At 37.7% G+C, this 24,750-nt stretch overlaps 1 protein-coding gene and 1 pseudogene across 2 annotated transcripts in view; both read right to left on the bottom strand.

The window, feature by feature from the left end:
• Positions 1-1,327: 1,327 nt before the first annotated feature.
• The window catches only part of MBTPS2 (membrane bound transcription factor peptidase, site 2), a 39,777-nt gene continuing 16,354 nt past the window's right edge, over positions 1,328-24,750 (bottom strand). Inside the window, exons 6-11 of one of the 2 annotated variants that reach the window (XM_071212925.1) lie at positions 11,712-11,830; positions 10,630-10,810; positions 8,244-8,338; positions 7,679-7,874; positions 5,972-6,047; positions 1,328-4,297 (exon numbers count right to left, since the gene is read on the bottom strand). In XM_071212925.1, the coding sequence (XP_071069026.1) occupies positions 4,075-4,297; positions 5,972-6,047; positions 7,679-7,874; positions 8,244-8,338; positions 10,630-10,810; positions 11,712-11,830 (890 nt within the window). In that variant the 3' untranslated portion in view covers positions 1,328-4,074. Of the gene's footprint in view, positions 4,298-5,971; positions 6,048-7,678; positions 7,875-8,243; positions 8,339-10,629; positions 10,811-11,711; positions 11,831-21,371; positions 23,661-24,750 lie in introns of those variants that run through there. The other variant, XM_058291599.2, reaches the window with a different exon arrangement.
• LOC111762279 (Golgi phosphoprotein 3 pseudogene) lies at positions 15,944-17,978 on the bottom strand (annotated as a pseudogene).

The following is a 24,750-nucleotide window of genomic DNA, read 5'->3' as shown; positions in this document are numbered from 1 at the left end:
GAATTTAACATAAGGTGAGGCTGGAATTTTATACTGTGAAGAGCCAATTACAAGGTTCTACCCTTAGATTCTTTTGGGGTTTCCCTTCTCTCCAGTGTCTGGTGTGCTTCAGTGGAGAAGTATGAGAAACATTCAGCTAATAAGAAGGGACAATTATTGAATATCCATCATTCTTCGGATAAATAAAAATAAGAAATATGGGTATTTTTTTCTCTCTAATGGGAAATTAAATCACACGGTAAAGCACAATCTGCTTGGTAATTTGAATTGCAGCTTCCTTTAAACATTTTCCTATACCTCCACCCTGGGTAAAATCTATTGCAGCATTAGTAAATTTTGAAATAGAGGTTTTCCTTTCATTGACTTCATTTACTCTGGTCTGATAAAATATACAATGTATAGTCAAATCAGTACAGCTTAAACAGTGAGAGTAGCTTCAAAAATAAAACACTAAGTGCTTATTTTCTTAAAGAAAGTATATTCTTTACCTTCAAAATAGGTTCGTTATTCAACTCCATTCCAGTGTTGGAAACCACTCTGTATTTAAACTTGTCATGAAACAAGCAGAAAACACATTTTTTCCCCTCTCCAGTCTGTTATCACATGTTCATTTACTTAGAAGGTTGAATTGTACTAAAGCACATGTATACTAATGTTTGATTAGACTTTAAAAGAAAGGTTGTTTACATTCACTTGTACATTTGAAATGGGTAAACTTTATGGCATGTAAATTATGTCTCAATAAAACTGTTTGAGAAAAGAATAAAAATGGTGTAATCAGTCATCTAGTAAAGAATAAAAGTGGTTAGGTATCGGTCATTGCATATCTTTACGGTAATGGAATCAGAGGAAAGGAGTGGAATGACAGGTTAGCCAATCAGGAATCGGGCTAAATTCCCAACCTATTTTATCTGTGTGTGTGTGTGTGTGTGTCTGGAGGGGCAGGGGAAGAGGCACTAGAGACAAGGGAGGAAGTGCCAGGGCAGAAGGTCAAAAAGAACCAAATGTCAGAGTTAAAACACTTTTTTTCCTAGAACATGGACTAACAGAAGACATGCCAGACACTAATGAAAGGAAGTATGCTAGTCCACGTCCTTCATCCATCAACAGGCCATTTCCTAAACAGTAGTGAGAGCCCAGGAACCTCATTTTAAAAAAAGGGTTCTTTCCTTGGACTGCAACTCTTTTGTGTACAGAGTACTTGAATGAAAACTGAAGGCTGCTTTTAGACTCGATAATTTTAAAACTACTAAGATCTTACTCTATGCAAAGGCAACAATCGTGATAAAAAAACAGTACAAATTTTGAAAAAAAGAGGACACGTAGATGATGATAAAACATAAAATGCCAGCACAATTTATTCTTTTATTGCTAAACATCAAATGTCAGCAATTAATCTTCAAGTTAAAGTATAAGAATGAATTACAGCACAGTCAAAAGATTTAAAGCAAAAAAATACTTGGGCCCATAAGTATGTGAACATTCAATAAATACCACAGGACAAAATGATGACTGAGAGCCACATATCCATGAAGCACATGTTTACAATTTACTGTTAGACAATGACCTAGAAGAGTGATTATCAAAAGGTCAAGTTGAACTGTATGTCTTTTCAAACTCAGATGTTGGAAAGAATATATACATTCTTTACAGACTGTAGGTGATTTTTAAAAAACCCTCAAAAATGTAAACAATACAGAATAGGAGCACTGAGAAGAAATTTATTCTTGAATAAAGTGACAACACAAAAGAACACTTTCACTTTCTTTGAATCCTCAAAATAATTCATTTTTCAAATCACTCTACAGAAACCAAAATGGATTCTTTTCATAAAGAAGATAATACACCAGGGCCACAAAGACCTTCCAAGTTATTTTTTTACGTTAACATATATTTACAGTAAATATTCAATAATACTTTTTACAGCTTACTTAAATAGAAACATGCTTTTCTATTCCATAAATAACACTAATCATCATCCATTCAACCACATTTATTAAGCACTTATGTCTCATGCACTGTGCCAGGGATGCAAAGATGGATATGGCATCGTCCTTGTTCTAGAAGTGCCCACAATCAAGCTGAAGAGACAAACATGTAACATTTCCTTTCTTATATGAGGCCATTTCTTTACAAAACAGTACTGATCTACTCAGTTTCCTAGGAGAATGGTTCCCAAACCCTGGCCATATGGGTCAACAGACCAAGGTACTAAACAGCTAAAATACATTGAGGTTTGTTTTTTTAAAACCCAGAACAAGAAGTTAATGGATAGGATTTCTTCTATTAAATTTTTTTTCTCAGTTTTTTAAAAAATGACCTGACCTGCACTTATATAGCATTTTCATTAATTGCTTAGTTCATGTAATCCAATTAGTTATATATTTCATGACATTCTCCAAGCTCTATTATCTGGATAATTTTGAGCACTACTATGCTACTAAACTTTGATCCCAAATGAATCAAACAAATGCCATATTTTTCCTGGGATAAACTAATAATTTGTCCGGTTTTACTACTGGTATTAACTGATGACCCCGAGTCACTGATAAAATGTTAAAATTATATTTGATATATAATTTCTGTTTAAGAAAAAGGCAAATTCATAATAAAATTTAAAAGTTTCTTAAAAATGATTAAAAACTTTCAGTGCTTAAAGAGCAACCTAATATCTGAAAAAGGTAACCCCACGGAATGAATACCTGACATAGTGAAGAAGTTGATACTTGGCTGTTAATGAGCTATGACCTATTGTCATTTCTTAAGTGTAGGGAAGTGTGTTTTTCATGAAGGAAACAGATACTCATACACTTCTAAGACCAATATGTTCACACTGGTCTGTTGACTACCCAAATTTCCCAGGGTTGTATCTCCAGTCCAAAAGACCCTGAACCAGGCATGGCTCTTTTGGGCTCAAGAGTAAGTTCTCAGGCTCTGGTAAAGCCACGTTTGTACTCTGTATAGCCATTCTCACTATACTACAAAGTCTTTGGTGGGCCCACAGAGGTAGCTTAGGGGGAAGATGGAAAGCAAGGACTGGGTGTTCAATCACCTGACACAGTGAAACATGGGAGAGGCTGGTGAGGACAGAGCATGGCTCAGGGCTCAAGGTGGTTGGTTCTTGAAGGCAGGAAACCAGGAACTAGGCCCCATATGGACTCAGCAGCACAAGAGAAAAAATCTACCTTGGAAGGGCTCCAAGTTTGAGACTTCTATAGGGAATGGTAACCAGGACTGCTGAAGAGTCACATTTGGGATCTGTCAGAAGACCTGGCTCAGTTCTGAGGCACAACCCTAACTACCTCATCTCAACACTGCAGGTGTCAGTTCCTTGCCTGCAGTTCATGCTGAATGTCAAGGCTAGTGCTGCTTTGTGAGGGTGAAGACACATTACAAACGAGGTAACTCCTATGGGGCAAAACATGGCTCATGATATCATAGGTCCAACTTCCTGCTTTGTTTATTCATTTTATTTGGCATCGTTTGACAAAGATTTTTCCCTTTTATGTCAGCAGGTTCTTTTACAGAATTTTATTACTTTAATTGCAATCATACTTCAGTTTTCAGAGTACAAAATAATACACCATTAAATTTTAAAATATTTTTCAAACAAGATAAAGGACAAGAGACATAGGCCAAGAAAACGCTTACCCTTCCACTTGGCCAAAGTCTGGTCTCCTTCAAATCTTGATTAATATTGCTTTTTCAAGAAGTTTTCCCTGATTAAATTTACCCAATTCTATTCTCCTTTACACTATTTCAATATAATATGGAGTCATGCAAAACGGTATTACATGAATTTGTACTTGTTTAGAAATTGTTCTGCAAGCATCTGAAGTGTGTAGGTTGTCTTTAAAACTAGAACGTCCTCAGGGACTATGCCTTCCAGTACTTTTGTTTAACCCCCACCCTGGAGTTTGGGTACTCTGGATGTAGGAGCTCAATGTTGTTGGCTAAGATGTAATTTTAAGGAAACACTTTATAATTCTTACCAAGTAAGGTTCTGAATGGCATTGGCTATTACCATACAGCTGTATATTGTAACTCAGATATTCTGTCAGATGAGTGCAAATATTACCGTGCTGTAACCATCCAGAGTCCCAGAGTCACATTGGCAGCCAAAAGCACACTGCCACCAAGCAAGATGAAAAATCCTATCAGATCTTTGACATCATTGTCTCCAATCACTGAGGTAAGGGTGGCATCCAAAAAAGAGTTTAAAATCCACTGTCCATCCAAAGCAAAGCAGGGCACTGCATTAACAATAGCCAGAGCTCCTGAGAGTGAAATCAGGTACCTGATTAAAATTAGTTAAGGAGCAGACTGTGAGGTCTGAGTGGAAAACACATGTCAGTGAGTCAGAAGAAGGTACTTGAATTCTATTGAACTTGAGATTACAGTTGGTCTCTACTTTCTTTAAATCTCTGCCCACCACTATAGGTCATTCCTTCTTAGATCTGTACAATGTAAAACAAATACATTTATATTATTTTGAAGTTCAAAAACTTTGGCTAGATAATAAAGGCTAACCAATTACACACTAAGCCAATCTATAATGCTTTCCCAGGAAGACTAAATGTATCTAATCTTTTTTTTGTGTGTGTGATACTGGAGATTGAACCCAGGACCTATACGTGGGAAGCAGGTGATCAACCACTGAGCTATAACCGCTCCCCTATCTAATCTTTTAATGATACAATAAGGGAAAGGAATATGGAAGGTATAAATAAGGGAAAATTAGTTTTGGTCCTTATAAAGTATTATCTTGTATTAAGAAACAAAGATTTTGACTGTTGGACACCATTTTATTTTGCTATACACTATAAAGTAATGGTATAAATCTCTCTGAGACAAAGCTGCAGAGTCTACAAGGTACAATCTTCATTGTACACATATTTTTTTGTAACTGCGCATTTGTTTTCCATTTCGTTTACTTTGCAAATCACTGAGGAAAGAAATTAATAAAGATTTAAAACAATGAAAAGAAAGACTCCTGGAAACAACCCAAGTGTCCATCGACAGATGAATGGATAAACAAAAATGTGGTCTATCCCTACAATGAACTATTATTTGGCTGTAAGAAGGAATGGGGTCCTGACAAATGCTACTACATGGGTGAACTATGAAAACACTATGCTCAGTAAAGTAAGCCAGGCACGAAAGGACAAATAGTGTATGATTCCACTTACATGAAATATCTAGAATAAGCAAGTTCATAGAAACAGAAAGTAGATTAGAGGTTATCAGGGGCTGAGGGAGGAGGAAGCGGGAGTTATTGCTTCATGGATAGGGAGTTTCTGTTTGGGGTGATGAAAAAGTATTGGCAATTGATGGTGGGGAAGGTTGCACAACAGTGTGAATATAATTGATGCCATGGAACTGTAACTTAAAAATGGTTAAAATGGCAAATTTTATGAGATTATCTATCTAAAACCATAATAAAAAAAAGAATCCTTCTAAACCTTTCAGTTTATTCAAATTCTACATAATAATCAATTTAAAAATATTTACTCTTTTATATATATATATAATTCTGCTAAAGACCACATGAGATTCCTTTGAACTGTTAATTTAGTAGTGGAAACCAGTTTGATCTCCTAGCTCTTCCTCCCTGGTCCCAGTTAGATAGATTTATAAAGATTTTTAAGAGTCCTCCATTTGGTCAGAGTTAACGTGCCCAGGTTTTCATCCTGTGTAAGCTTCTTAAAAATTCACTGCAAATTCACCTTTCAGTTTGCATTCTGGGTTCCTTCCCTTACACATATTCACCTTTCTTCCTCCCTGATCAATATTTCTCCTCTGACTTCTTCCTTCCTAGGTCCAATCTGACCTCTGTCAACTTCAAAGACTCTTTTTCTCGTTGTTAGCAATTGACTGACACTTGTACGGTCTGAGTATGTTCTATTCAAGGTTAAGACAGCTCAAGCTCTAAGTAATGCATTTTTATGCATTTTCACACCAGAAAGGATACTTGACAAATGTCTCCACAATCACAGGCAGATCTATGCTTAGAAAGTTGAAACGTGGTACAAAACTGGTGATGCTCACTAAAAAAGAAAAACAAATAATAATGAATATATATTCCCACCAGACTGGCAAGAGCATTATGGATTTTACCAATGTGGAGCCAAACTTTGCAACATATGGCAAAATATTGGGCTAGCCTATTAAATTGCTTGAGTGAAGGCCTTCCCAAACATTGGTAGGCAGGCTATAGTCCTCACATATAAAAACAAATATTTATTCTAGAACATCTAATACAAAACAGTGCAATGCAGAAATTCAAGTCCCAGTATATACTCCTACTTTGAGGTGAGAGTACAGTAAAGCTGGCAATATTCCAGGTATGACTACTAAAGAGAGAATGACTTAAAAATTATTTTAGAATTCACAGTAAAAAGAGCCCTTGCACTGCCAAAGCCATATAACCTTAAAATCACATTTACTCCATCATGTCACTTAACATCTTTCTGGTGTCTAGTTTTTTCTTCATTGTTAAACAAGGATTGAGACCAGCAGATTTTTCAGGTCTCTTCTACTCTGTACATTCTATAATCCTGCTTTTGTTCACAACATTTAAGAACTCTCCTGTGATTATGTAGCACCTGTGGCACATACTTCTGAATAACCCTAATTGGTGATATTTCTTCACTTGTTGAGGATGAATTTAATATCTGCAATTCCACTTTGTATCTCGGGATATGATTATAAAGCAATGAGGGAACCTTTTAAAGAGTAACATAAAATCCAGATGTCCATCAACTCATGAATGGATAAATAAAATGTGGCTTATCCATACAATGGAATATTATTCAGCAATAAAAAGAAATGAAGTTCTGATACATGCTACAACATGGATGAACCTTGAAAACATGATGTTAAGTGAAAGAAACCAGTCACAGAAGACCACATATTGTAAGATTCCATTTACATGAAATGTCCAGAATAGGCAAATCCATATACAGAAAAAGTGGATTAGTGGTTGCTGAGGGTGGGAGGTTGGTGGGAAATGAGGAGTGACTACTAATGGTTGCAGGGTTTCTTTATGGGGTAAAAAAAAAACTTGACTGTAGTGATTATTGTACAACTCAGTGACTATACTACAAATAATTGTATGGCGTGTGAATTATATCTCAATAAAGCTGCTATAAAAACTGAGTAACAAAAAAATCATGGACAAAAAATGAGTTAGATTATATGACCTGCAGCCATATGGAAAAGCTATATACTTAAGTCCAATCATGTTGTCACTGTTAAAACAATTTTACAGGCCCAGTTCTGAAATTATACTCATATATAATTCAGATACCATACATAAATTGCTTTATAGTCACATCCCCGTGCATCCTGGCATTCTCGGTGGGAGTGGTATGCTGCCCTTGCATGGTTTTAGGGAACTTAGATAAATTAATTAAACTCTCAGAGAGCATCCATTTGACTTGGGGATAAATGGTAGTGAATGAAAAATGTATCACTCTCCATCAGCAGGTATGTATCACTCTCAGCTGCAGTTTGCTTTACAAACTCAGATTTTTTCCTACCTTCTCAATTTCATTTAATGTCTAAGAACAAGTTAAGAAGATTTTAAGGGATCAAATTTGTAATAAATGAAATCCATTCCCTCACTGAGAATATATGTTATATCAATGATTTTCTGAGGGCCCACCACAATACCTACCTGTGTAGTGAAGGTGCAATGGATGGCCTACATACAACATATCAATTTGAGGTGGATGCTTCACTTTTATTAAGCGAGTGTGAGCTTCCAAAGAAGGTACTATACAGAAACTTGAACTTGAGCCTTTTTTGCAGTCTTTATTGGTTCTACAAACTTGAGTGGCTTCAATGGCTTTCCGGGCAGGTAGACATGTGTGCTATAAACAAAATGCTAATTAGTCATTATAAAAAAGTGAATTATTAACAAGAAAAATCCAAGTTATATTCCTTTAATATCTTTCATGTCCTCTAGTATATTAAGGATGAAATTCATATAAAAGAAATGTCATTTATGTTTGCCTACAAATTGGATTCAAGTACTCTACTTTGGCCAAATAAGATATTACAACAATAAATTTTTAAAGATTCTCAGACGAATGGTGACACCTGAAATGTAGAGATTTTAACAGAATGATATGAAGTAAATAGGCAAAAGGGAGACATTTTAATAGACTCCATTTTAGTTTTATCCACTTATTTTGTAACAATTTTATCAGACAAGCAAGATTACTTCAGGGGCAACTTACCAAACGCTTGTTAAAATTATTTCTGTAGGAAAAGCACACGTCTGTGAGGCTGTGGTTGTTACAACATTCAGTCGAACCATCTAGCCGTTTGTATGCTAAAGAGAAATAAAGTCAGTCAATTTGAATCTGTTACATAGATATACAATTTTAAGAAAAATTTTTGTTTTCAAGACAAAAAGAGTAAGTAAAATGGTATATGAATTTGGAAACAACTGTATAATTCAGAGTTCAGCTTGATGGCTACTAGCTTCAGAGTTTGACCTTCCATAAAAAAAATAGGGATAGGGATGCATCCAATTAGAAAGCAAGAAGCAACACTTACCTTAAATTAGTTGTACCCACACATATAGTGGAGTTCCAGGGTTTCAGTAAGTTTCACGATAATAACTCCAGTTGGTCAAGCACAAATATTCAATGAGCTACTATTATGTGCCCTTATGTCAGCTGATCCAAAAATATTCAACTCCAGCACAGTGGTGTTAGCGGATAGAGTGAGCCAGACGATGCCTAAGAGACCCTTATCACTAAGGAGATCCCTATTGTCTCCAAATTCTTATTCCACCACCAGGCTTATGTTGGGGCTTTCCCCTAGAACCAGGGCAACCCATTTTGACCCCAGAGATGTGTCCATTTGCCTGCATTCCAGTAATCTGGTTACCATTTTTGGAAGATGGTACTAACAGGGCTACTGTTTGTTTTCATTATTTTTTTAAAAGTTCTTCGATGGTTTGGTTATAGGCAAATCTGTGGTTATAATTAATCAATCATCAGTCTTAAAGGTAAAGTTCAAGGTAAAATTTGTTCAGGATTTAAAATGTTTTTTAATTTTAAAAAATCAATCCAGGCTAAAACCCTCAGAGTTCTCTTTAATCAGCCGCCAAGTCCCACCAGCGTTTACTTCCTCTTTACTCTTCTCCTGATCTAGTCCCTCTTTCCCACTTGAGTGCAGACTCAAATTCCTTCTCATCTGACCCATTTGTATAAACTCCTAACGGTTTGTTTGCTCACCACCCAGCTATTTTATGCCAACCTGTTCTACATCCTGACTGCGTGGGAAGACAGATCTTCCAATGTATAATTGTAAGTAAATAATTTCTGTAATCTGAAATTTCCAAACACTCTGCACTGCTCCCAAATAGTCTAAACTCCATAGCCTAAAATATAAAGACCCCCACTTTGTAAAACTATTTATTTTATTTTTTACCATCTTCTCTCAGACTACTCTCTTGCTAAACTGAATTACCAGCAGTTCCCCAGCTACCTTCTCTTCTATGGTGCTGATGCTCATTTCTATCTTGTCCTCTTTAAATGAAACTCACTACTGAGGCCCATATACGACGAAACCTGCCTTCATCTTTTCAGTCAAGAATGATTATCACTCCCTCCTATAACTTCCGATATTGCCTCTCATTACTTAAATTTAACCTTGTACTGTAATCATTTGAGTATGGTCTGTTTCTTCAACTACACTGTGAGCTCCTTGAGGGAAAGCTTTCTTAATTATCTCTGTTATCCCTCAGTGCTTTTTATAAGGTGGGCAACTCAATATACATTGAAGACGTAAATGAGGTTCTATGCCCCTTGCCTTGGTATCAGTAATTACTTTTAGAAATTAACAACTGGTGCATAATTGCTGACTTTTCCTGGAAGATTGTGTACAATACAGAACTGGAAGTCAATAGTTTGATATCACTAGATGCAGGGTGTCTGGAACATAAATGCTTAAAGGGACAAAGCAAGTACCTTCAGTCAGAAGAAATATGGGAGACTTTTCTAAATCTCACATGGGGTTTCTGTTTGCCAAGTTCCTTTTATTTCTTTTAATCTTTCCTTATTGCATGCCTGTATTGTACTGACAGTATATAAATATGGAATATTTATGCTTTGAGTTTTATCTATTTGGTTGTTAGCTCTTAGTTGTTTACCTGTCTGAGATAAGCTTATGTGACGGAGAATTACTTCTTTCATATATAACATTTTTTTCTATTGTAGAAATACAGATTAAGATTTTATACATACACACACACGATAAAATTATTTTAGGGGATATTTAGTTAATTGGAATTTAGTTAATTGGTTATGGTTGAGCTTGAATGCAGACTTAACATTTTTTTCAGAAGCAGAAAGAATTAGATACTAGAGTCCAGAAAGTCAAACAGGATATTGTGAAATTAGTTAGAAGTTCAACAACAATGCATAGTAAAGGGCATATAAATATTAGTATCCAACTTACCATGAAGAACATCTACTAGTTGAAGCCCAATATTACTTGATGATATGCTTAAAAAGATTAGAACACAAAACAAATACACAGACATGTTCTAAAGGTTGGTGAATGGCAAGTATCGGTGCTTGAAGCATTATCTTAGTGAGGAAATATACACACCTCTAACTGGGAAGCTTAACTGCTGTAAAGTTGATGCACTTATACAGTAACCAATTTGGGGCTCATATGCGATGGTATCTAGACATTCATTCCAGTCTTGTACACTAGTTACGGGACAATCCTGCAGATGGGTGACAAGGTCTCCCACAAAAAGGCCTCTGGGTCCAATGGCAGGTGAATCCTTGGGAAGAGGACATAACCAAGGAGATAATATGTGAAGACAAGCTATGATTAATCTGAGGAAATAATAGCTAAAGAAACTGAGTTAATTAAGTAGAATATTTTGAATAATGCAGAAAATAATCCAGCTACAATGGCTTTGAATCCAAGTTGTATGGTCCTAGGAAAAAAAATACCCAACAATTTATATTTCCTTTCCCCAATTTTCTAAGATTTTGAATTTTTGGCAGTGAATAAAAAATCCACGTACTGACTTCAACATAAAAATGATACGAATTTTCTCCTAAATTGCTAATTAAATTTTTTTGTGTGAAAGGAGTCATCAGAATGCCTTCACTTTTCTATTTCCTCAATGGTTAGAACTATATAAGAAAAGCCCTTATATAAACACAATTTCAAATTTTCAGACAATACTGTCAGCACAATGAATCCTGTAAACCAACTGCTCACAAAGATAATTTTCCGCTTCCCAATGTCTGAATAATAGCCTTGATGCCATCAGAGTAGTTGTTGTCTAAGGGAGTGAAATAGAGTTGAAAACATAACAAACTCCTACTAAATATTCTGGCTGGCTAGCCCAAGCTTCACCTTTCTTACTTCATAGGAGTAAATACATTTGACTCAGAAGCAGAGATATAAACATAAACAAGGAGGGTATACCATGGATTGTATCAACAAACTACAGGTAGAAAATCTTGATACTACCTTTGTACTCAGAACAAAAACAATTTTCATAGCAGTTTTTTTAAAGGCCAATGTGGTTCATGCCGTTATTTGTTAGATTTGAAACAAGTACAGTAATTTCTTTAGAAGAAACTGAGCATTTTACATCAGGAGAACCTGAATTAAAGTTCCTGACATAATGTGCTAAGTATATTAGGCCCATGTAATCCATTATTTACCTCAGCAACTTCAGTGATTAGCACCCCGACTCCAGTGTAGTAAAATGGCAAGAGAATTACTGGGAGAAGAACAAGAGCTAAAATACCCAGAAGGGCAAGGACGAAATTATGCCAGATACCTGAAAAGAGAGTAAAAAGAAATAAGCTCAACTAGATACAGGAATGACATACGTATTTGGACTTCATAACACCTGGACAATCTAACAAATCAATAAAGTACCAGAAGAAGCTGTGAGCAGATGGGTCTCTTTATTAGTACAGCAGACAGATAAGCAGTTAGAGGCCTCCTTCATTTCAGATACTGAAATCTAAAAATGAACATGCTATACCACATTAGAAAGGCCACGTGCTAATGCAGTTTAACACTAATAGAATACATAATCTTTTACTTATTACACGCTCTTTTCAGAAAATGTATACATTATTAATTTAAACATATGTGTGATTTATGAGAGGAATTTTAAAGATAGTCAAGTAAAAGTTAAGATGAAATAGTGAAGTAGTCTCACTGAATTGGGGGTGGAAACCCAAATGGACTCTGAAAAGGAGATTGCTTAATTTTAAGAATTTAACTATTATGGAGAACAGTATTGGAACAGAGTATATATCTTATGCCATGTCACAGACCATAAAGCAACAGACCTTAAAGAAACCGTGCCTTTCTTTAAATGACTTTACTCCTTATATTTAGTGATATTATAAATATAAGGCACAAACACATGGAATTAATAGCTAGACTATATTACCAGAGAATAGAATGTGGCTAGAGAATGGAAAGCTGATGTTTAATCTGTGCAGAATTGGTAAAAAGTTGTTTGTAAATGTTTGTAAATGAATAGAAATGGCAAAAGCACATCATAGTATTTGTAATTAGTAGCACTAACATATGGGTATGATAGTGATTTGTTTTTTGTTGTCTTTTTATTTTTTTGTAGTAATGAAAATGCTAAATTGATTGAAGTGATGAATGCACAACTCTGATTATACCATATGCCATTGATTGTACACTTCAGATAAATTGCATGGTTTATGAACAACAACAAAAAATAGGGTGGGTTGGGAAAACACACCAAATGCAAGATATGAACTATAGTTAGTAGTAATACTTTGATGATGCTCTTTCATAAATTGTTATAAATGTTTCACAACAATACAAGATATTGGTGGTGGGGTGATGTACGGGAGCCCTGTATGATGCTATGTGTGTTTGTTTTGTAAGTTCACAACTTTTACTATACACTTATTGTTTATGTATGTTCATGTATGAATGATATACGTCAATAAATTTTTAAACAAAAGTAAAAAAAAAATAAAAGGGGAATGCATTCAGGTAGAAAATATGAAAAAAATAGTAAAGAGAAAAATGGGAAGAAAATTAAAACCACCACTTCTAATGTCACCAGTTCATAGAAAACCACAGTCAATATTTAGATATATATTCCAATTTTTGTTTCATCATATAGCTATACATTTTTTTCTTCAGGAGGTATCAGAGATTGAACCCAGGACCTCATACCTGGGAAATAAGTACTTAAACACTGAGCTTCACCTGCACCCCTGGCTGTAACTTTTCAAACAAAACTTAGGTAATATGATAGTTTCATAATCTTAAAACAGTGTCTGCAAACAACCATCCATTATCAATAAATATTCTTCTGCATAATTTATGAATATTGTAATTCATAGAACAATCCTCCAGAGTTGGAGAGTTATGTTGTTTCTAAGTTTTGTATTCTTTTTATAGATTAACATTTTTTTCAAGATACATAGGTCTTACAAAATATTACATTAAAAAATATAAGAGGATCCCATGTATCCCCACTTCCCACTCCCCCGTCTCTAAATTTTGATGCATATATGTCATTAAACATTTGTCTGATTTCTTTATGATAAATTCTACCAAGTGGAAATGATGCAATAAAAGAAGGCAAAAAAGTTTTTGACACATGCCATCAAATTGCCCCCCAAAGTAGTAATAAGTTATGAGCTCGCTAGTGGGTTGTAGAGGTACCCATTTTCCCCAAACCCTGCTGACATTGGGTATTATTGTTAAAACCAAAGTAAAAACAGATCTGCCAATTTGATAGGTCAGTAAAGCCATTTCATTGATTCTCAAAGTCAGTGATCATTTCTACATGGATAGATCTGCTGTGTGTAGTTTTGTCTTGTTTTTTAACTGCCTTTGGCTCTAATTTTTTGGAAATACTTACCTTTAATGATTTAAAAAGTCTTTATCATCTATTAATCCTTTGTTATAGATTCTGTATTTTCCAGTTAATTGACTTGACAATTTTATATATATTTAGATGTATACAAATTTTGAAAAAAATTATGTGGTCAAATCTGCCAAACTTTCCCATTATATATTCAACATTTGGAGTTGTGCATAAGGAGATTTCCCACTCCTAATATTATATATGTAATTAGTTTCCATTGGGGGTTGTGTTTTTTTTTTCAGGCACTTTCAAGATCATAGTTTAATTATTTTGGATAAAAAAACAGTATACATATTAAGGAATACCATAAAATTTAACTCCAGAGCTATACACTGTCTAGCTTTTGTACTGAATGTTAACCAAAAACAATCTTTAAACACCTGAAAACCTCACTATTAACATGAATTATATTGAATTTGTTCAATGTATAGTATTAATATTATTAAACCAATGGTCATATGATAAACAGTGATGAAGAAATAATAAAAGTAAACTTCAAAAGCATAAGTTTATATTCTTAAAATGTGCTAATTATCACAATTGTATATAAAAATTAAAACAGCAGATATTATGTGTGTATGACAGTGGTTGAAAAGAAAAATCTAAAATCTAGAAGGAAAGCTAAAAACTGTAACATGGGACTATATAAGACAGTAAAATCCCATGTAAAACATGAATATGGGTGATATTGCATAAATAAGACTGTTTTTACGAAATATAAATACAAATATACTAGAGAGAAGGAAAAAGAATAGCAGCTATGTATGCCAGGCAAGGCATAGAGAGATTGAGAGGTGATGAGTTTTGTTTGTTTTTTATTATTATTATTGGGATAATGAAAGTCCTCTGGGAGTGATTGGGGTGATGAGTGCACAAACATGTGATTACACTGAATACCATTGCTTGTACTCTTTGGATGGATTTATGCTCTATTAATATGTATCAATAAAACTGATCAAAAAATGAAATAAAAAAAAAACATAGCAGAGCTTCCTGTTACAAAAATCTTCTGAGTTGTAGTCATTACTTGCTAACAATTTACATGCAATATCTGCTAGGACTCTCGAGGACTCTCATTTGATTTTCTCCCCCTAAGAAAGCATGAGTAGATAAATGACATTTAAGAGCAGGCATTAATATACCATGGACGGAAAAAGAAAAAATCTGTACTCAAGATTAGTACTGGTTATAAGCCTCTTCCCCATAGAAATGATAGAAATAGCATGAAACCCTCCCTGTCCCCCCAAAATTCCAAAAAGATGCATAAAGGGCATAACTCAAAAAATCCCGGGAACAGTCAGACACACATCTTTTCTCTCTTTCAATGATGAGAGGTCTATTTTGCTATTAAAGGACAATGACTGAAGCAACCGAGGGGCACCAGGTGTATAACTATTTAAATCTTGCAAAATACTAAGATGGAGGCAGGGGGCAGTTCATATATAATTCAAACTATATATAGCCTAACTGGGATGCAGGCCACTGCAAACTGCCTTTGCAAAACAACTGGACCTTTATGATTTAATAGTTAAAATGATGACAAGTGTAATAAGATAGTAGATATACAAGGGAAGCACAATCCAAGGGGGAGTTTATATTAAGTATTTACTGTGCTGTTTCAACTTAAAAATAATTTTGCTAAGTATACATCTCAACTGAGGCCTCGGTATAAAATGTCCTAATAGATACACCTTTGGTGAGTTCAAGGCCTTTTAGTGATTTTGGTCTGAATGCTAGCTGTACATGCACATGTGGGAAAACTCAAGCTGAGGTAATCCAGAAGACATGCACATGAGCAGACCAGAGGTACTCTGGAAGTCAACACATACCAGAAACCCAGAACAGGTAACAGTGAGACCAGGAAGCCACTTGAATATGGCAGGAAAACTTTCAGAAAAAGAGAAACAGGAAGGCCTCTGGTACCAGCAGAATCCTGCATACAAACACAAAAAACCAACCAGCCAGCCACCCGTTCTCAGAAAAGAAAATCCAATTATAGTGTGGGTAAGCCCAGATGGCAGAAAACCAGACGTCAATATAAAACAAACAACTGGTTTCCAAGAGGGAAAGGAGATGGCTTCATTCTGAGCCGAGTCACCTGGTGAACGCTGCCACCACTGCCCACAGAACCTCCTGGTGTTGGCCTTCAGACATGCCACCTCAGGATCTAAACCCAGAAGCTGCCGCGCTCTCTTGGTGGCTACATCATCCGGCTCAGAACAGCTTCTTGCACCTTGACGAGGTGCTGCTTCATGGTGATGGTGGGGAGGGCGTGTGTCGCCCTGTCCAAAAGGAGGAAGTTCTTTCTCTGTTGCCGATACACGCTTTTCCACCAGGTTTTTATTTCATCCTTACCGCACGTTTCTTAACTGACAATGCAATTCCAAGGGATCCCACACCTCACTGCTAAGTATTGCAATCCAGTATCCTTAATATGCTTTGGAGCTTCTAGAACATGCCCCGCTGGAGCATCCGCCTTACAGAGCACCTCTCTTGGGAACAGACAAGGCGCTCGTGGAAATCTTCCTCTCCACGCGAATTCAATTACGATACAGCCACGCCCTCCAGATGATATCCAGTCGTTCCAAAATGATGTGTAACCCGCTCGGTCCTTGAGGCCCGGCAGGGGCACCTCGTCCAGCAGGGTCAGCCGAGTTCTCTGGGAGTCGTCCTTGTCGTGCCGCTCCCCGCGACGGCTCGGCTCTGCGCTACTTCCTCGCCACCGTCGCCTTGCTGGAGGCCTGGGCCGCTGCAGCGGGGGACGGGTGTCCCAATCGGGCTCCCTCCTCCTGCCCCTCCTGCGACCAGGGTGCCTTGTTTGTGATTTATTTTTACACTGAAGTTTTTTTCTCTATTTGGAATGTATCTTTGGGTATGGTGTGACGCACAAATACAACTATTTTATTTAAATGTTTACCCAGTATTACTGAGCAATGCATCCTTCCCCTACCAAATTAAATACCACTTTGAATGTGAACTAAATTTTCATCTATTCTTTGTCCTGTTTCTGGATTTTCCGTTCTTTTCCACAGATAAATCTATTCCTGTGACAATAAAGCAGTAGCTGCACTTAGTAAAGTCTTTCAATTTATTTATTTTGGTTATTACCCTTTATTCTTACTGATAAATTTGAGAATCAATTTCACAACTACCAAATATTTTTTCCAATCGGGATTTTTAAGGTCCCTGTAATGAATGCCATAACTAGGGATGAATCCACATTTTTACACCATGTTGACTATAGGATTATGTCATCTCTCCTTACTCGAATCTTTTATTTACATCTCTCTCTAAAGATTTGTAGTTTTCTCTAAATAGGTCCTTCATATTTTTTTGAAAAAGGTTAATTTCTTTTCTTTTTATATGTCATTGCTTTCTGAATGGGATCTTTTTTCTTATTACTCTGTTTTAGATACATAGGGACACTGAGACTCATTTGTTGTATATTTACTTTGCAATCAGCAACTAAACTGAACTCTTTTTTTTTTTTTAAGGTTTATTTTACTTATTTCTCTCCCCTTTCCCCCCGTTGTCTGCGCTCTGTGTCCATTCACTGCATGTTCCTCTGTGTCTGCTTACATTCCTGTCATGCGGCACCGGGAAACTATGTCACTTTTCTTGCTGCATCAGCTCTCTGTGTGTGTGGCTCCACTCCTGGGCGGGCTGTGCTTTTTTGAATGGGTGACTCTCCCTGAGGGGTGCACTCCCCGCACATGGGGCACCCCCATGCGGGGGACACCCCTGTGTGCCACAGCACTCCTTGCACATATTAAGCACTGCGCGTGGGTAGCTCACCACACAGGTTAGGAGGCCCTGGGTACCAAACCCTGGACATCCCATGTGGTAGGCAGACACTCTATCAGCTGAGTCACAACCGCTTCCCTGAACTCTCTATTTAGGATTGCTTTGTTCTTTAAAATTCTTCTTTTGGGTTTTCTATCATCTGCTAATACTGATCATTTCTCTTCTCCAGCATCCCTACCTCATTATTCATTTTTGTCTCATAGAAAGTAACCAGAACTTCCAGAACAATGTTAAATAGTGATGGCATGCTTTTTCTCCCTATTTTTTATTTTTATTGCGGTAACATAGATACAACACAAAATTTCTCATTTTAAGCATTTTTAACTGACAATTCAGCAGTTTTAATTACATTCACAACACGGTGCTAACATCACCACCATCCATTACCGAAACTTTTACCTCACCCCAAACTGAAACACTTTCTTAAGCAATTACTCCCCATTCCTCCTCTTCTCAACCCCTGGTAACATCTAATCTACTTTCTGTCTCTATGAATTTGTTTATTCTAGATATTTCACATAAATGGAATCAAAACATATTTGTCCTTTTGTGTCTGGCTTATTTCTCTCAACACAATGATTTTAGGAAGTGGATGTGGCTCAGCCAATAGAGCATCCGCCTACCATATGGGAGGTCCAGGGTTCAAACCCAGGGCCTCCTTGCCTGTATGGTGAGCTGACCCATGTGCAGCAGTGCCACGCTCAAGGAGCGCTGTGCCACGCAGGGGTGCCCCCCATGTAGGGGAGTCCCACGTGCAAGGAGTATGCCCCGCATTGAGCCGCCTTGCGTGAAAAAGGTACAGCCTGTCCAGGAGTGGTGCCACACACACAGAGAGCTGACGCGGCAAGATGATGCAACAAAAAGAGACACAGATTCCTGGTGCTGCAGAGAATACAAGCGAACACAGAAGAACACACAGTGAATGGACACAGAGAGCAGACAATGGTGGGGGAGTGGGGTGGGGGGAAGGGCAGAGAAATAAATAATAAAATAAATCTTAAAAAAAAAACCCAAAAAACAAAACAAAAAACCCACAATGATTTCAAGGTTCATCCATGTTGTATTATGTATCAGAATTTCATCTCTTTTCAGAGCTGAATAATATTCCATTGTATGGATATGCCAAATCTCAATTTATCTGTTCACCTGTCAATGAATATGAGGATTATTTCCACCTTTTGGCTATTGTGAATAATGTTATGAATGCTGGTAAACAAGTAGCTGTTTGAATCTCTATTTTCAATTCTTTTGGGTACATAGCTGGGAGTGGAATTGCTGGGTCAGAAAGTAATTCCATGTTTAACTTTTGAGGAACCACTAACCTGTTCTCCACAGCAGCTACACCAGTTTAACGGTAGACATTCTAGTATCTCATTGTGGTTTTAATTTGCATTTCCCTAATGGCCAATGATGCTGAGCATCTTATCATGTGCTTATTGTCCATTTGCATATCTTCTTTGATGAAATGTCTATTCAAGTTGGTGTGTCTTCTCATTTTTCATGATTTTAATAAAAGAATAGCCAAGCAACAAGAAGAGCTGAGATGAAATCGAGGGCCAAATTTATTCTGGCTTATATCCTAAGCAGAGACACAGAGGTGAGAGTAGAAAAATCTGACTATAGGTGATCCAGGGTTTAAGATGATATCATGGGTCAAGGAGAAAGAAAATCTATGGCTGTGATGAAGGGAGCAAGGTAACCACAGACTTGAAGCCAGGAATTATCATTAGAGGGGGCTCAGGTTTACCTCAATCAAGCCCCAGTTTTGCTCAGTAAAGTTTGGAAATTAAAAAATCCAACTATCTCAGTTCACTTCTCTAAACATAAAGAAGTGATTTTCAGGTCACTAAATGACTTAATACATAATATAACAAATGACATAATTATTCCTTTGAATCATTCACAGAAGTTACCTCTGACAATATAAACCATTACTTTGGCATGTCTATAGTTTACTATAATCACAATTATCATGTCTATAGTCACTTGTGTTTTTATTCATCCCCAAATAGTCTTATAAATGGTTGGTATAAATAAGAAAAAATTTTCAATGTTTAAAAAGGATTTTAAAAATTTAAGTATGGTAAAGTGGATGTGGCTCAGGTGACTGGGCGCCCGCCTACCACATGGGAGGTCTCTGGTTTCGATTCTGGTGCCTCCTAAGGAAGGCAGTGAGCTGGCATGATGGTCAGGCGCAGTGAGCTGACACAAGAGACATAAGAAGAAAAACTATAACGAGAGACGCAATAAAGCAGGGAGCAGAGGTTCTTGGTGCCTCTTAAAGAAGACAGCAAGCTGATGTGACAGGCAGGTGTGGCAAGCTGACACCTCATGATGACACAACAAAGCAGAGAGTGAAGGTGGCTTAAGCAATTAGGCACCTCCCTCCTACATCACAGGTCTTGGGTTCAGCTCCCGGTGTCTCCTAAAGAAACAAGGGGGAAGGGGACTTGGCCCAGTGGTTAGGGCGTCCGTCTACCACATGGGAGGTCCGCGGTTCAAACCCCGGGCCTCCTTGACCCGTGTGGGGCTGGCCCATGCACAGTGCTGATGCGCGCAAGGAGTGCCGTGCCACGCAGGGGTGTCTGTTTTGGGTGAAGAAAAATTTTGGTACTAGATGGTGGTGATGGTAGCCCAACACTGTGAATCCCTCCAGAAATGAATTGTACACTTAAAAATGGTTAAAATGGCAAATTTTAGGTAATATATGTTATCACAATTTTTAAAAAGGCTATTTGTATTTTATTGGCTGAGAACTGCCTATTCCTATCCATTGCCTGTTTACATCTTTGCTTATTTTTTGATTGGGTTGTCTTTTTTCTTATTAATTTGTAAGTACTCTCTATATATCAAGGAATTTGGTCCTTCGTAACAGGTATTTTAATTTTCTCCTCCAATTTGGTATATGGTTATGGCTATGCAGACATTTTAAGTTTTGAGTGGTCAAATGGTTCCTTTGTGTTAAACCTTTTCCCATTTCAAGATTAGAAAAGATACTCACCTGTGGTTTTTTTCCTACTGCTTTTTTAGCTTCGTTTTAAAAAAAAAAAAACAAAAAAATCTACTTTTATTCACTAGAATTTACTCTGGTGAAACTAATTTAGGATTATAGCTATATTTCCCCCCAAGCTGCTAGACCCAACACAATTTTGCACTGACCATGGCTCTTTCCATCCAAACAATAGTCATAGAAACAAGGCCTGAATAAGCGTGGGGGCATTAACAGCAGCATTGATTCCTTGACTCTCTGGGGAGTCTCCTATATGGTGCCAGGCATACAGCTGGTACCAAATCACCCATCTAGATTAAGGATCTGTCCATGATGGCTCAGTGGCAATAAGGGTCGTGGAGTACACACATTTCCCTCACCGAAGCAACCTCTTGTCCATTTACGATCTGTTCATAAGTACACCTATGGAATCCTTGCTACAGCTTTTACTTTCTCTAGAGAAGAGTTTATTTTTTTTAACAGTGGTACCAGGTGGCAATTGGGCCAGATAATTCTTGGTTGTGAGGGGCTGCCCTGTGCATTTCAGGATGTTTAGCAGCATCCCTGGTCTGTACCACTAGATGCCCATAGCACCGCGCCCCACCCCCCACATTTTCTAATTACAATATTTGTATAGAAAAACTATTGGCCTTTTTTTCTTCTACAGAACCAGAACTTTATTGTTGCTTTTTATATTACATGGGAGGTACATACCAGGTTTCCAAAAGTTAACATCTGCAACAATATATTCTACAACTGAGCACCACTCTCTAACTGAACAGGTAAAAAAATGACTGAATAACACCATCTGACAGTATTTTTTCAGAAAATAAAAATAGTAAAATTGCTTTAAATTGACTAACACTGTTAAATTTCATCAATATTCAATACTGTATAATTCAATACATCTAAACATTATGCAAAATGTTAAAATCAAGGTATACAACTAAAATTAAGACAGCAAACAAAACGTAAAGAACTTTTTTTAAACAGGAAAATATTTTACTACTTCATGTATGCAGGCAACTGTCTATTCTTTTAAAGAAAACCCACGGCAAGGAAAGTTATCAACCTCCAGAAAAGCTGTAAGTAGAATTATGAGGCATATCCCCCCAAAGTATAAACAAGAACACTTGGAAAATAACAGTTTTTTAAAAACTGTAAGCAATAAGTAAGTTTCATATTTAAAAGAACGTGAAAATAAGTCCCACTTTTAGTAGAGTTGTATAAAGAACTGTCTTTTGATATGAAAGTTCCTGACTTATCTTCCTGCTGGGACCAAACTTGACAAAACTCAGAAACACCGTGTTTTAGAAATGGTGTTACAGAACAAGACAGCAAAGATAACTTGTCAAAGCTCTTTTTTTAAAAAATTTTAAATTTTATAATTAAAAACTTGACAAAACTCAAAAACACCATGTTTTAGAAATGGTGTTACAGAACAAGATAGCAAAGTTAACTTGTCAAGGCTTTTTTTTTTAAATTTTAAATTTTATAATTACTGCTTTATCTGCTTTACCAAAACATGACCCTTAGCTGTGGGATTAATTTTTAAAATTATTTTCCAGAAACAACATACAAACTAGAAGCATATTTATTCTCAATCATCCTCCTGGAATTCTCAAGTTTGAGAAGGGTCTTCTCTCTTCACTGGCTTGTTTTTGTTCTTAGCATGCGTTAAGATATGAGATTTCAGGTTAGTTGACTGAGCGAACTTCTTATTACAACCATCCATGGGGCACACGTAGGGCCTGTCTCCGGTATGGATTCGCACATGTGTGCGCAAGTTAAAGTCCAGGGAAAAGCGTTTCCCGCAGCCTTCAAACGTGCACTGAAATGGCTTCTCTCCGGTATGGACTAGTTGGTGTCGTTTCAGCTTTGAGCTCTCAACAAAAGCTTTGCCACATTCTGCACATACGTGAACTCGGGGACCGTGGGTGTGCAGATGCTTTCTCATAGCAGGGTTATCCCTGAACATCTTTATGCAGTCTTTATGAGGGCAAGGTATTGTTTTCGGAGCATCTTCTTTAGTATTTTTGTCCTTCGATTTAGTAAATTCTGCCAGTTGTTTGGGATCGGACAGGTCAACGACAGGTAGTCCTTCAGCAGAAAGTTTTTTTCCTGTCGCGTGCTTTGAACCACCAGGAGCGGAGTTCCCACGCCGTTCTTCAACCCCTGTCTTAGGTTCTCTCTTCTCGCTCGCGGACCACATTGTGACGGAGAACTCACCCTCCAGGGTCTTGATCTGCACCTGCTTCTGCTCCCACTTCTTGGTGCCCTGGCCAGCGCCGCTGCCTCCCGCCTTGGCCTCGCTGCGGGGGCAATTCTTGCCGCTGTGCCTTCGGCTGCGGTGGCGTTTCCTACCTCGGCTGCAGTCGGAGGATGAGGTCGCTGAAGTCGACACGGAGGCCAGCGTCTGCGGGAAGTATTCGTCTTTGTCCCCGACTGGGACGAGGATCTGGCCCTCGAAGTCGTTGTTGGACTGCAGGTTGTGGGAGTTGTCGTAGTAGCCCACCACCTCTCCCTGCGTCTGGACCACGATCAGCTCCTGGTTGTGGGCCCCCTGATTAGGATCGCTGGTCATAAGCGGCTGCAGCGCAATCAGAGACGGGTGGTGGTGACCGCCGTGGATCCAGCTGCCGCTGAGATCATCATACCCCCCGATGGTCTCCACTGGGATGGCCTGGACCGGGATGGCCTGGACTGGAATGGCCTCGACTGGGATGGCCTCGATCGGGATGGTCTCGATCGGGATGGTCTCGATGGGGACCGTCTCCACCGTGATCGTCTCCATATCGATCTGCTGTAACTCCACAAAACCTGTCGATGAGTCGTCGCTGCGGATGTAGAGAGCGTTGTTTGAGGCCATGGCTGGGAGCTCTCCAGAAGCTTCGATGACTCGGCTGAGGGCGGGTGACTCGACCGTACCGAGCAGGCAGGCTGAGGGAAGAAGGCGTGAGCCTGAAGAAACCGTGGTCGGTTGAGGCGGAAGGCACGGTGCTTCCGGCAAGTCTGCGCATGTGCCCCCGGGCAAACTGTACTCGCGCCTCCTGGCGCCCCGCGCTTCAGCACGCCCTACCGCAGCACGCCCAACCGCACACTGCAGCTCGCGGTACGTCTCCCAGCTCCCCACCCAGCCTGACCGCCAAGCGATTGTTCTTCTTCTTCTGTTTTTAATATTAATAACGAGGATCTTTATGGAATTTTCTTATATCTCGTTTCAGTTGGCTTCTAGACCCCCCCCTCCGGTGCACATAACAGTATCTGCAAAGAAAAAAGTGCCTTTTTCCAGGTTTATGCTCCTTTTTTTCTTCTTTAATTGCATCGACCCATACGTAGAGACCCAATATTTAATGATATTTCGTTATGGTTTGTCTTGACCTTTACTTTAATAGGAATGCTTCAAAGTGTTTTACCATTGGCAAGTATCCAGCTATTCCGACTTTTACTAAGAATTTTTTAAAAAATTATTAATGGGTGGTGAATTTTGTTAGTGTCTCGACATCCCTAAGATAATGAATTTTTCCCCTAACGGTCCATAATATTTAACCACATTCAAGTAGATTCCCTAATACTGAACTATCTTTGCATTCTTGAGATATACCAAGTCTCTGTAGGTTTCTTTTTGCGCTTTACCAAATGTTGTATTAGCATTAGATCGGCTTAAAAAAACAATATTAATTTTCATCTCTAAGTGACCTGGAAAGTTTATAGTAAATTAGAATTACATATTTAATGCATGATTTGAAAGAATTCTACCTCTGTGAAACTCTCACGGGCATTCTCTATCGACTTTGATTCCTCCCACTGTAATTTAGCTTATTTAGTATTTCGTTTTTCTATCTCCTTGGGGATTAATTTTGGCTATTTATATTTTCTATTACTTATCCAGGTTTTCAAATATTTTTCAGAGATGAACAAAGTCCTCTTAAAATTGTTTTAATTTTCTCTATATCAGTTGTCATCCCTCAGTCTCACTGCTAATTCTGTTTATGGATACTTTCTCTCAATTTTAAACTAATCTTTTTTT

This window comes from Dasypus novemcinctus, chromosome X (genome assembly GCF_030445035.2).
Source record: "Dasypus novemcinctus isolate mDasNov1 chromosome X, mDasNov1.1.hap2, whole genome shotgun sequence".
Taxonomy (NCBI): Eukaryota; Metazoa; Chordata; class Mammalia; order Cingulata; family Dasypodidae; genus Dasypus; species Dasypus novemcinctus.
The sequence above is the reverse complement of the archived record's forward strand: the minus strand, read 5'-3'. Positions and strand labels throughout refer to the sequence as shown.